We start from the raw sequence: 12,471 nt of genomic DNA on the forward strand, positions 1-12,471 counted from the left end.
AGGCTACAAGAGTGGCTGCCAAGTAGATGCCATTTTGAAGAAGGAGTCAAAGCCGCATTTCAAAGCGGTGGTTTGTCCATCTTGAAGCCATCTCCGTAGCTGTGTGTGTATCTGATAAAGGAAGAACGTACAGGAACATTTTCCTTATCCAGGGGCCACTTGTCCAATGACCTCAGCTATCTGGAATACAACCTAAACAAAGAGTCCACAAGCAGCCAAATAGCTGTCACAGTGTGCGTGGTCTGAAGCTTATTCACTGTACCCAAAGGAGAACATTTCAGCCTCTCTTTCCAAGCCTATGTACCTGTATTTTACGTACAATGCTAACAAGCTTGGTCTTTCTGTTTTCCTAGGTCACAAATAAATCAGAATCAGCAAATCTGAAGGGACCAGGGACATTGTGCAACAAGCACAGTGACCAGACAGAAGTCAGAGAACGTAGAATGCACACACACACACACACACACACACACACACACACACAGCAAACGCAACTGCTGCGGTTGCTCATAGAATGCACGCGCGCGCACACACACACCCCCCCCCCACCCCCCCCCCACACCCCCCCCCAAACGCAACTGCTGCGGTTGCTCAGAGGCCGTCATCATTTTCTGTAAGGGCAAGTCCCTTGAGGTTCTCTATGTGAGCACTTGCCAGTTTGAGTCAACAACCACCCCTCCGGGTATTTCCTCTGCCAAGCTGGGTGCTCTGGGCAAGTCGTGGGTGCAGAGATTGTCCCCATCTCACAGCTGGTTCAGACAGCGGCTCTGCCCTTGACCAAGGCACGTTAGAATCGCCTGGGGAGCATTAACAATCCAGGCACTCAGGCCACTCCCTCAACTAAGGAAATCAGAGGCTCCTTGGGGTGGGGTCCAGGCATCTGTGTGTTTTAAAACTTCCAGGTGATTCCACTGTATAGTCAGGGCTGGGAACACGAGGGCTAGGAGCAGGGGTCCTGCAGCCACTGCCTCATTAGGCATGAGACCGTGGGCAGCTGAGGCAGCGTTGCCTCTCACTTACATTCTCATCTGTAAAATGGAGGTCAAAAGCCATTGGAACAGTGCCAGACACTCGTTAGTACCGAGGGAGTAGCCACTGTTACCAAGGTGCAGACTTAGTATTCGTGGTGATGACTGATTGGTCAAGCAGGGTCTGGGAGCGCCTTCTAGTTAGGTGGGGATGGATGCTGCACATTCTAGGGTGATTTCTGTCCCAGGTGGCTACGTGGCTCTGGATGGAAGAGCTGCAGAGGTCACTAGGCTGGGACAGTGATGCTGAAGGTACAGGGCCAGTTATTCTAGGACTCTTCTGCCTCTCCCCTGGATACTCTGGAACCTTTTTGGGCTCTCATTTTTAAGCTGGGCACAGCAATCCCTGTTACCCCCTGCAAAGCCTCCTTTGAGGCTCGGAAGAGCCGATGCACTCGAAGTCACCGTCTCCGCTGACCCCGGCTCTCTACTTCGGGCTGAGACAGAGGGGCGCATCTCAGCCCATGGAGGGGAGCTGGCTGAAAGTGATTTCCTCCTGATCGGAAATGGAAGCTCTGATGTGGGCCAGCGGCTTTCGTAGAAAAACAAGAAGTCAACGAGAGTGGATTCAAGGCTGTCCCTGCAATAACGTCACTCAGCACCGCTCGCGTTCCAATTTGCTTCCCTAAGTGCAGAGAGCCGGGGCGGGTTCCAGCCAGCTCGCCCGGGACCGCCAGGACTTACGCACAGCCTGGGTTCAGCCATAGCAGTGGCTTTACTGCGAGCGTCATCTGGGTCTGAGCTGGCAGAGACGTGGCCCAGAGCCGGTGTTCCCAGCGGGGAAATGTGGCGGTGGTGACGATGGTGTCGTGACTTGTGTGTTTGGGCTGCCGTCACCTCTCGTTTCAAACTCTCGAGCTTGGCCACAGTAGAGTGAGGGCTCCTTTCTCTGACAACCCAGTCCCTGCACCCCAAGAGGTCGCTGCTCCAGTAACCAACCAGCTGCCCAGCTGGCAGGAGAGACCAGCACTGTGGCCTTCAGTGCCGCAGAGCAGGGGCATCCTGAGGGTTCCGAGGGCTCGGATCACAGGGGAGCAGGAAGGGGCTGTTTTTCTTCCATGTCCTGATACTAGCTCCTAATTGGGGGCCCTAAGAGGCTGGCACAGGAGGCAGTAGGCGGCCGCCGGGGCTGGGCTCCCAGGGCAATGGGATAGAGCTGTGTCTACTTTAATTGAGGCATCCATCAGTGCATCCCGGGACCTCGAAGGAAGCAGCCACCTCTGTAGGGCCAGAGGCTGGCTCTGCGGAGGTCTCCTGTGAATATTTCCTGCAGATTTAAGCCCGGGCTGGGGTGCAGGTGGCACTGGGAGGCCTGCCCTCCTCCCTGGGCTTTGCCCTGTGCTCCCACACAAATCACTCCTTATCCCACCTTGTCCTTGGTTTTCCTCTCTGCAGGGTGGGAGGGTGGCTGCCACCTGTTCCTGGGGTAGTCAGCTGTGTATGTGCACATGTATGCTGAACCTTCACCTTCCTAGTCCTCTCCCCACACCTCACTGGGACGCACACCCAGCGCATTTCCACCAGCCCATTCTGCTACTGCTCCCAGAGCAGGCTGGGCCCCCCGCAGCCTCCAGGCTGGCCTGGCCGGTCTTCCCCCCAAGCAATCTGGGAGTTGCCAGAATACCGGGCATCTCTCCCCGCTGGTTCTGGGCTCACCACCCTGCTCACACTGAGAGAGACTCTGTCAGTGTTCACAGAGACAGAGCATGGCCTGACTAAGGTTCAGGGATCTTGGCATCTCAGACCCAAGTTCAAGGCTGAGCTGCAGCAGTCGCTACCTGTAATGCATTGAGCAGGCAGCTTAACCTCCTTGGGCCTCATTTTCTTGTCTGAGAATGGGAATAACACTCGCACATCAAAGCATGGTTGTGAGAGTTGAATGAGCTCCAGCCTGTTGAGTAGTTGGGGGCAGGGCAGACTGGGGGAGACTTGCATTTGCTGGGCCTCTGTGACGGGCGGGGCCAGCACACCAAGGCGTCACACGCAGACCTAGTGAAGGCATCGCATCTCCTGTCCAGAGCACAGAACTCGCCTGCCGGCAGGGAGAGGCCATGGTTGGGCCAAGGTGGGAGGGTTTGCATTTAGGAGGTTGACACAGGCTACTCCCAGGAGAACAGGCCCGATGGCTGGCAGGCCCTGGTGCCCCGTACAGCCTGCCCGGCTCTTCCTTGGGTCCTGGACGCCCTCAAAGTGCTACCCGGTGGACGCAGGCCCGGCAGCCTTGCCTCTCAGCAGCAGGGCCCATTAGAACTGAACTCTTCTTCGTGGGGCATTTTATTTGCACACTCCAGTAGAGTGGACACCAAAGGGGTTTTCTAATGCTTCATGGGCTGCTAATTTCCTCTGTGACCTCTATTGTTGGGGCCTGACCCCAGCCAGAGGCTCCGCGCCATGAAAGCCAGCGCCTGACACAGACCCGGGGTGCGGAGTGACAATGAGGCCTCTATCGGCTTTAATCAGGCTCCAGTTGCATCTTAAGAACAGGGAGAATCTGTGTGGTGCTCAGAAGCCTTGGGTGGCACAATACGGCAGCCCCCAGAGTCTCTCACGGAGGCCAGGGCGGCTGCAGGCAGCGGCTAAAGGATTCGTCAGGCCGGGAGGGGACGGGGGGGGGGGGGGGTGGGTCAGGCGGGGGCCCTTTGTCCTGGGGCGTCTTTAGAAGGCCAGGCCTGCCCTGGACGGCCGCCCGCCCAGCCTGGCCCATGGGATCACAGGCCACTGGGTGTTTAGGGAGGCGGCCTCCCACTCTGCCCGCGGCCTATTCATGGCCAGCCTAATTAGTTTTTGTCTGTGCTCCCCCCACCCCCTGCAGACTGCGATTCCTACTGCAAGGCCTCCAAAGGGAAGCTGAAGATTAACATGAAAAAGTACTGCAAGAAGGACTATGGTGAGTGAGGGTCCCTTGTGTGGGGAGGAGGGGAGAGAGCCACATGGCCAGTGAGGAGCTGGGGTTGGGTGGCCCCAGGAGGGTGTTGGTCATGGAGTCCCTGTGACCGATGGGAACCTAGCTGGACGGATCCCACACCTGGGAATTTCTCATGTCTTCCACTTTGGCCCTCGGAAATGGGGCGTGAGAGGCCCCAGTGGCCTGGGTTCTCCCCGTGTTCTGCAGACGGGCACCCAGGCTGGGGGCCCACCAGAGGGTGGGATGCCCAGGCTGGCCTCTGCCTTCGCTCTGAGGAGCTGTGTGGCCAGACTAGTCACTTTACCTCTCTGGACTTTGTGTCCGCATCCGTGCCATGGGCATTCAGCCCTAGTGTGTTGGTTAATGTGAAGCCCTTCAGGCATCAGAAAGGGGGTAGGAGCTCCCTGGTGGGTTTTCACATGTGCCCCCGGGCTACAAGTAGGGTTGGGGGACCTGCGTTTTAAAGGGCTCACTGGTAATTCCGATGCACCTGAAGTTCAAATGCAGAGAAAGGGGATTGTCCAGCCGGGACCTATGGGGCAGACAGCCCCAGGAGCCCCCTGCAGAGCCTGCCTGTTACCTGTGTCCTCAGAGGGGCCCCTTCCCGGGATAGGGTGTGTCCTGTCCCCCCATTCTCACTGTGCCCTGGGGACAGCAGGCTCCTGTCCAGCTCTCCTTTCTTGCCTCACTGGGACTCTCCTTGTGCCAGCCCGTCCCGTTGGGGGTGGGTAAGGAGCCAGCTGTGTGGTTTCTGGACCCTGAGAGTGTCTGTGCTGGTCGGAGGCTTGGGCTGGCCAGACAGCACCTGACGCAGGGTCAGGGCCTGGCCGCGGGTGCTGTGGTGGGGGGCAATCAGGGAGCCTGCCCGGGGCAGTGTGTGCAGAGAGCTGGGGGTGGCTTCACAACCAGAGACAACAGAAGTCCCCAGAGGATCATCCAGCCACCCACTGGCACAGCAGGGAAGGCCCCTGAGTACAGACCAGGGTGTCCATATGGGTGGCTGAGGCCCCCACTGTAGGCCAGGAAGGAGCCCCGGGCCCCTAAATGCCGGCCCCTTCCAGCAGGGGCCTCTTCCCGACCTGGCGGGCCAGGCTGTTTGAGCCTGGGGCAGGGTCTCCTCTTCCCAAACCCTGATAGTCCACGTCTGTCACCTTCCACCTGCCTTCACCCTCCTCCCCACTCCCTCTAGACGTGGCCCCGTCTTGTCCATCCCCTCTCCCACTGGCCCCGGAAGGGCGTCCCTGTCCTGGGCCCCGGCAGCCCTGCTGGCCCCTGGGAAGGCCTCGCTCTCCTGCCCGGCTTCCCGAGGCTGTCCTGACCGTGCCCCTCTCGGGGGACCTGGCATGTGTCCCGTTGCTTATTTGAGCCTCAGTTTCCTTGTCTGGAAAGTGGAGATGATGCCACCTACTGAGCGTGTGTGGGAAGCACCCAGCACAGTGCCAGGTGCCAGGTGCCCCACGGGCTCCTGGGGAAGCGACCTGGCGGGGGAAAAGGGAGGAAAGAAATGGCAGTGGGAGGAGTAGGGGAGAGGGAGGCCCCCACGGAGGAGGCCTCGCTGTCCGGAGCCCGCGTGCCATCCCTTCCCTGGCCGCGAGGGTGTCTGGCAGGCTCGTGGCAGTCTGTGCTGGTTGAACCAGCTGCTTGAACCAGACTTGAGGTTTTCTCTTTAGTAAGGACAATGGTCAGGACCTTTTAGCATGATGCAGGGAATGATGAGGCCCAAAGGAACCCAAAGGAATGCTGAGAACCTTTTAAACATTCTTGTTTTACCAAGTGTGCGCGAGTATTCATGCACATACGCCCCACACTGAAGCCGGAGCAGGACCCCAGCGATCCCGCCCCCTGCACACAGGCTGCCTGGCCCCGCAGGGTGACGCAGGAGCGACTGGCAGAAGTTGTCAGGCCATGGCATCAACATTCAAGGCCCTTCTGGGGTCCACAGGAAATTCCTAAAAGCCCCTTTAATGCATGCACATCCCAAGACACGGCAGGAACTCCCATGGGAAAATAAACCTGAATTTTGAAAACAAACTTGAGGTTGCTTTAAGATACAGGAAGTGCTATCTCCAAGCCAGGGTGACACCTGCAAGGAGGGGCCCCAGGTTGCTTTGAAAAAAGCTCATGTGGCCCCCCAGCCTCAGGGGCCACATCCTCCCAGCCCTGGGTCTGCAGCGTCTGTGTCTGCCGGGGACTTCGAGGCGGGGCCCCTGCCCTGCCCTCCTGGGGGACGAGGACTTGGCCTGAGGGCTTGAGGGGTTTGCAGCTTTTCCAGGCTTTGGATCTGGGGACCCGAGCACCGTGTTCCTAGCCAAGCAGCAGGCCCAGAGGAGTCGGGGTCACAGAGGGAAGGCTCTGCGCCTCTCCTCTTCCTCCCCTTCCCTGCACAAGGCCATGGGTCACCGCAGGGAGGCAGGAGGGAAGAGGAAGAGGTAGAGGTAGGCCTGCTGGGGGAGGGACAGTTGTGTTTGCTGGTTTGGTTTTAGACCCTTTCCGTGGCTGCCCTGGGAGAGGAGGTGGCTGAGCAGTGATCCTGCAGAGCGCCGACCTGCAGCGTCGATTCTGTTCTGCAAGTGAAAAAAGGAAAAACTGGACTTGTGGAAATTACCAGCACAGATCCCCTGATTCTGTTTGACTCAGTCAGGCTTTCTCCTCTGACTTGGTTCCCCCCAGTGAATTCTGCCCCCTGCCTGGTATTCCAGGGGCACCTCGGCCCCTCCGAGCTCTCCTGGCCCGTCACCCCCAGCAGGCAGGTCCCCCCAACCTGCCGAACCCGACACCTCCTTTTATAGTCTCGGAGGAGCCCCCGAGCCCCACGCCTTTGTGGGCCCCTCTTGGGGCAGGGAGGACCAGGATGCAGCCTCTGGGTACCATTCGGCCATCTGTCCCCGCCTCGGCCTTCCCTTTGCTGCACACCTGACTTCCTCGTGGGTTATCAGAGTGAAGCAGGTGTCAGGGACGGTGGGCTGCAGCCCCCTTGGGTCACAGATGGGGACACGGCCCACCAAGTGAGGTGGCTTCCTCAGCCTCCTGCTCCTTCCCCAGCGGCCTCCCCTGGCCTTTTTCTTCCCATCCCAGGGGTGGGGACGCTGTGGCCTTCTGATTTCAAGATTCTTCTTTCTTAAGCACCAAAGGAGGCAAGAAAAGCTTCGTCTTTCTCTGCTACGCCCCTTTTGATAAAAGGATTTGTTCTGCAAAAATTGGATTCAGTCAGAAGGCCGCACTTAAGGACCTAGAAGGCCACATTTCACATTAAGGCCGCAGGTTCCCCACCCCTGCCCCAGCCTGGCAGCCCCCTTTCCAGACTTCATGGCGGCTACCCGTCTCCTGCCCCAGCCCCACTGCCCGGGCATGACACCCAGCTGTGCATGTTTCTGCTGCGGGCAAAACTTGAACCACAGGGGCAAAGTGTGAGGTGACCCTCAGGGAGCTGATGGGGCTACAGCTGGGGTGCCAGCAGCTTTCATGTCCTCCTCATGTGCCCCCAGCCTGTGGCCTCACAGCCAGGACTGCCACCGCCCCCTCCTATTCCCCAACTCCTGGGGGGATGGGGTTTCTGGTTCCAGGACTCCTTGGTACTCTTGGGGTCGCTCAAATGTCAGGGAGTCACCTCCACCCCAGCTCAGCCTGCGTGTCCAGGCAGGAGGCAGGACAAGAAAAGCGTCTGGAAAGGGATCCCGTAGGCTTCTGGGAAGGCTCGAGAGGGCCCCGGGGCTGGGGTGGCAGGGCCCCAGGGGGGGTGGCAGGGCCCCAGGGAGCGTGGCTTGGCCAGGAAGGAGCTCAGCAGCGCGGGCCTCACCCTGAGTCTGGGGGCGAGATCTCTGGGTTGGGCTCTGCTGGGCCTTGTGGAGAATTTTCTGGGTGTCCTTTGTTGGGACCCTGGCCCCGGGATGAAGTGGGTGTGTGGGGGGTCCTTCCCACACCCGGGGCAGACCCAGCCCCAGGAGAAGGTGACCAGCAGGAGGACAGGAGGCGCTGGCCTGGGGGTGAGAGCGTGGGAGGCCAGGCCTGGCCACTGGGAAGGGCTCCGCTTGGAGGCTGCATAATCCCTGTCTCTGACTGACACCCCGGCAGGGGGCCAATTAGGAAACACATTTCCTTCATCCAGGGCACTGGGATGTTCCAGAAGCTGCTAATTAGAACCTCGGGTTGGCTGCCCCTGCTGGGTGAAGAGCAGGCCCTGCTGCTGGCAGCCCCAGACCCCGTCCTCCTCCGGCAGGCTCGGGAGAGGCCTGTCGAGGTGCTGTTGGAGAGCTCGGGTCTGGACTCCGCTGTCCCTGGCCGTGCCGGGGGACGGAGGCTGGGGGGGAGGGGCCCTGTGGGAAGTGACCGGGCTGCTGGCTTGGGGGCCCCAGCCCTGCCCTGTGTTCTCGCGGGCACGTTTACCGTGACGAGGGCCCAGCTTGGGTAGGGCTGTGGGGTGGGCTCGGTGCCAAGGCCCTGCCATGCTGCCCACATCTGGAGGTCCCCAGGACCAGGAGGGGCGCCCGTTCCATTCCCGTTGGAGACGTAGATTCCTAATTTGCTGTGACTTTGGCCAGGGAGCTCCAGCAGCCTGGGCCTCAGTTTCCTCATCTGTCTAATGGAGGTGTCATCCAGGGGACCCAGTGTCCTTCTAAGTGAGACACTGGTCACGGCCCCACTGCACCCAGTGCCATGTCTAGGGCAGGGGCCAGGGTGAGGTTGTCATCCGTCACCTGGCCCACCTCTCCTGGGGCCACCTCAGTCCTCTGATGCCCTCTAGGGGACTCCAGCTCCTCTTGCAAATGCTTGAGAAAGAGCCAACAAGAAGGCCTCGCGGGGAAGGTTGTTCTCGGAAGATAGTTTTATTATTTTCAAGCGTATTAGCGATGCCTGCCAACTTCTCAGGACAGTGTAGCTGCGGAGGGGCCCTGCCCCTGTTTCGGTGCTCTGAGCGAGTGTGCCTGTGTGCGTGTCCTCCACAAAGTCTGTGTCCCACTGGGCCAGCCCAGATACCGGCAGGGCACGTCCCTGCTGGAGTTTCCCACACTGGGCACACGACCTGGGGGCCCCGGCTCCGGAACCCTCTGCCAGTGGCGTGTTGCAGCCCGGCCGCCCCTTGCTTCCTCTTGCCCCTTCCTGCTGCTTCCTCTCCTCTCATCCCTGTGCTGCGCTACTGTCCGGTCGTCACTCACCTTGTGTTTGTACAGCGTCCCCCACGTCACGTAGCTGCTGCACGTGTGCATGCACACACGCACACACCGTCACAGCAACCCACGTCCCTAGAAGTCCTGGTCCCTGACACACCCATTCCCACTCCCAGCCACTCCCTCTACACGCATTCATTGAGCGCCTGCTGTGTGCCCTCTCCTGCCCTGGGTGCTGAGCTTACAGATAGGCAGGGACATGGTCTTGGCCTTCTTGGAGCCTACAGTCTAGGAGGGGAGATGGCCACACGGATGAGGGCTCTGGACGGTGGCTGCAGGGCCAGGTTGCAGCCAGAGGTGGGCACACGCAGGGCACGGCCCGTCCTCTGGAGGGTGGGGGAGGGAAGGCTTCCTGAGGAGGGAGCCGTGTAGCCCGTGGTCACTGGGCAGAGCGGGGATCCCAGGCCGAGGGAGAACAGGCTGGTGGAGTTGGAGGGGAGTGAATGTGGGGTGCTGGGTACAAGGGTGGAGCCCAAGGAGGCTGGAGAGAGGCAGATGGGTGCCAGCCTCACCCGCCACGTCCTCGGGCAGGAATAGTCCGACCTCACCGAGAGCGACCCCAGCTCCCGGGGACACACCGGGGCTCCTGCCCGGCCCAAGCTGCCGCTCAGGTGGCCTGGGTGCCACCGCCTGCCTCTTCCCTCTCCCCGGGCTTCAGAAAGGAGGAAGACAGACAGCTTACATTCTGAAAGGTGAGATCATCTCACTTTTGCCAGTTCTTGGAAAAATTATTCGTTCCCAGAAATGTTTATTAGTCACCCCTTTTGTTGAAAGACATTTTGGCACCACCAGATGGAAAAATCAAAATGCTTTTCACAAGATGATTTGTCTCAAGTGTTCCTCCTGAGATCCCGCAGGACTGTTTCTGAGGATACAGCTCAAGGGGGAAGCTCTGTTGGCGTCTGTGGGGAGGAGCGGGGTCTGTTAGGCTCTGTGCGTGTGCACACGTGTGTGCTTGCGTGCTTTCTTGGGGGCCCTGTGACATAGGTGGGCCTGGGGACCTAAGCAGAATTCTGACAGGTCAGCATCCCCCGTGTGCCCTGGGACCTCCTGAGGCGACGGAAACCCCAGGGGAGAGGGCTTGCCGAGCTAGCAACCGTTCCGTCCCCCTGCCAGGCCCTGCCCCGGGCACGTCCCATCCTTTGTTCTTATCCTTATTTAATCCTCACAGACACCCTGTGAAGGAGAGATTGCCGTCAACGCGACCCTGAGACTTAGCAAGATAAAATACCATGCCCAGTATCAGGTACCCCATGGCCCGAGATCTTCCTTCTTCCCCACGCCAGGGAGTCGAGCTTCTGCAGCGCGGCACAGTCCCGTAGAAAGCTCAGGAACGGGTGCCCCAACGGGACCCTGACACAGCTCCTGATAAGCCCCCGAGGAGAGGCCACCAAGACATCCTCACCTGCAGAGAAGCAGGGGAGGCCACCATGTTGTTAGGGATAGCCAAGGTGACCGGCCAGAGGTGCTGGGCGCGGTGGCAAGGACGTCGGTGGTGGAGGAGATGGGACTGGCACAGCCATTCCAGTGGTGGGCATGGCCGCGTGGTGGAGGAAGGTTCCGGGAAGGTCCCTGATGGCGGGTGGGGAGACCAAGCTGAGTGAAGGTGGGCGTGGAGGAGAGGCCATGGCGGGAACCGCGGTGGCTTACGTGGAGCTGCGGTGGATCAGGCGGCAGTGGGGGAGGTGCTGGGGGCACCATGTCCTGGCTCGGCTCTCGTCTCGTCGCTCAAGCTGGGGGTCAGATGAGCCGGAGTGGTGGGGAGGGTCCCACAGCTCCGGTCTCCAGCTGGCCCCAGGGACAGGCGCCCTCTCAGCAAATGATGGCTTCTCCCCGTTGTTAGCATCTGGCTTCCTTTCTAGACCTTGGGGTCAGTAGCCGTTCCTGATCACACTCAGTCCCTTCCAGTGTGGAGAGTGGGGCAGGCCATCAGCCTGTCGCGGGGGTGGTTACAGTGTCGAGCGACCTTTGGGCTGGGGTGTGGGCACAGATGTTAGAGACACACCGTGGGGGCTGTCCCCCAAAGGCAGGGTCCCAGCTGAGGCTGGGAGGCAGCTGATGTGACAGCTGGGAGAGGCCACCTCCCCTGAGCAGTGTCCCAGGTCCAGAGGACGGGACGCCGACCAGCAGCAGCACGTGGTGTGGTGTTTCAGAGGCTTGCTGACCCTTCCCTGGGGTCACCGGCCCCCTGGGGATCCTCTGATTTCCCTCACCAGATGTGACCTCCCCGCTAGAGTGCCAGCCCCATGTGGAGGCCAGATGTGGAGCTGGCTCCTTGTGAGTCAGCCTGAGGTCGCAGAATGCGGGTGACCACCAGGTTGGGCAGGGAGAGCCAGTCGGCCCCAGTGACAGCTCGACGGAAAAGCCCCGGAGCCCACAGGAAAGTCAGTGCATTGTGCTGATGGGGCCTCCTGGCACGGGCAGCCCCAGGGGTACAGCAACTCCCCATCCCCACAGCGGCGGTAGAGAGGGCAGAGGTGGGCCCCGGGCAACCCCCTGCCCTCATCTGCAACCGCCCCTTTCTCATGCTTGTTTTCCTGTCTGATCTTCCTGTTTTGGGGAAGGAGGAGTGGGCAGAGATGGCTCTAGGGGCCAGAAAGGCCATCCGATGGGCGGTATTCCCTGCCACTTTACAGATGGGGACCTCAGGGCTCAGACTGGGGATGGGGTGGGGGTGGGGATCTGTCCAAGGTGGCCAGGGTGCTGGTGCAGCAGCGGGGCAGGGGACACCAGCCAGGCAACTCGTTTTCCCCGGCCCGCCTGGGACCTGTAGCTCAGTGATCACAGAGCGCTTCTCCCACCGACAACGGGGCACAGGGCAGGTGTTTCTCCCCGGCGGCCTTCCCGTGGGATTCGAGCTTTTGTCACTGAGGACCTCGGCTCCCCAGACACTGTTCCCAGGGCTTCTTCCGCTCGCTGTGCCCCAGTCTCCACAAACCCGCCAGCCCCGCTCTGCCCGTGCAGGGCTCTGGCCTCTGAGTTACCCTGGGGCACCCCACCCTCCCCAGTAGCCAGCAGGGGCTCCAGGAGGCATGGCATAAGGTCACCAGGCTCCTTTGCAAGCCCTCGCACCTGGATTGACTCATCCGGGTGAATGTGGCCCTGCTAAGGGTCGTCCCCTGAGATCTGAGCCCCACAGCAGGGCTCAGCTACACAGCTCTGCTCCGGATCCTGCTTCGGTGCCTGCCTCACGGCCGCAGGCAGTGTGTTTAGGTCTCCTTGGGGAAGCTGCGAAGGAGCTTTGTGACTCATAGGAGCTGCCAGGCATTCAGAGTCCCGTACGCAGAGGATCATGGATGCTCACCCCATGCAGGACAGGGCCAGCCTGGCCAGCCCAGTGGGGGGCTCACTGGAGGTGGGATCTTGATGGGGA

General features: G+C 60.4%; 1 protein-coding gene across 1 annotated transcript in view; it reads left to right on the top strand.

The window, feature by feature from the left end:
• The window catches only part of NTN1 (netrin 1), a 179,019-nt gene that overhangs the window by 158,808 nt on the left and 7,740 nt on the right, over positions 1-12,471 (top strand). The window contains exon 5 of the mRNA XM_045570249.1: positions 3,841-3,915. Within this exon, the coding sequence (XP_045426205.1) occupies positions 3,841-3,915 (75 nt within the window). The remainder of the gene's footprint in view (positions 1-3,840; positions 3,916-12,471) is intronic.

The sequence above is a fragment of the Lemur catta genome, chromosome 15, assembly GCF_020740605.2.
Source record: "Lemur catta isolate mLemCat1 chromosome 15, mLemCat1.pri, whole genome shotgun sequence".
Taxonomy (NCBI): Eukaryota; Metazoa; Chordata; class Mammalia; order Primates; family Lemuridae; genus Lemur; species Lemur catta.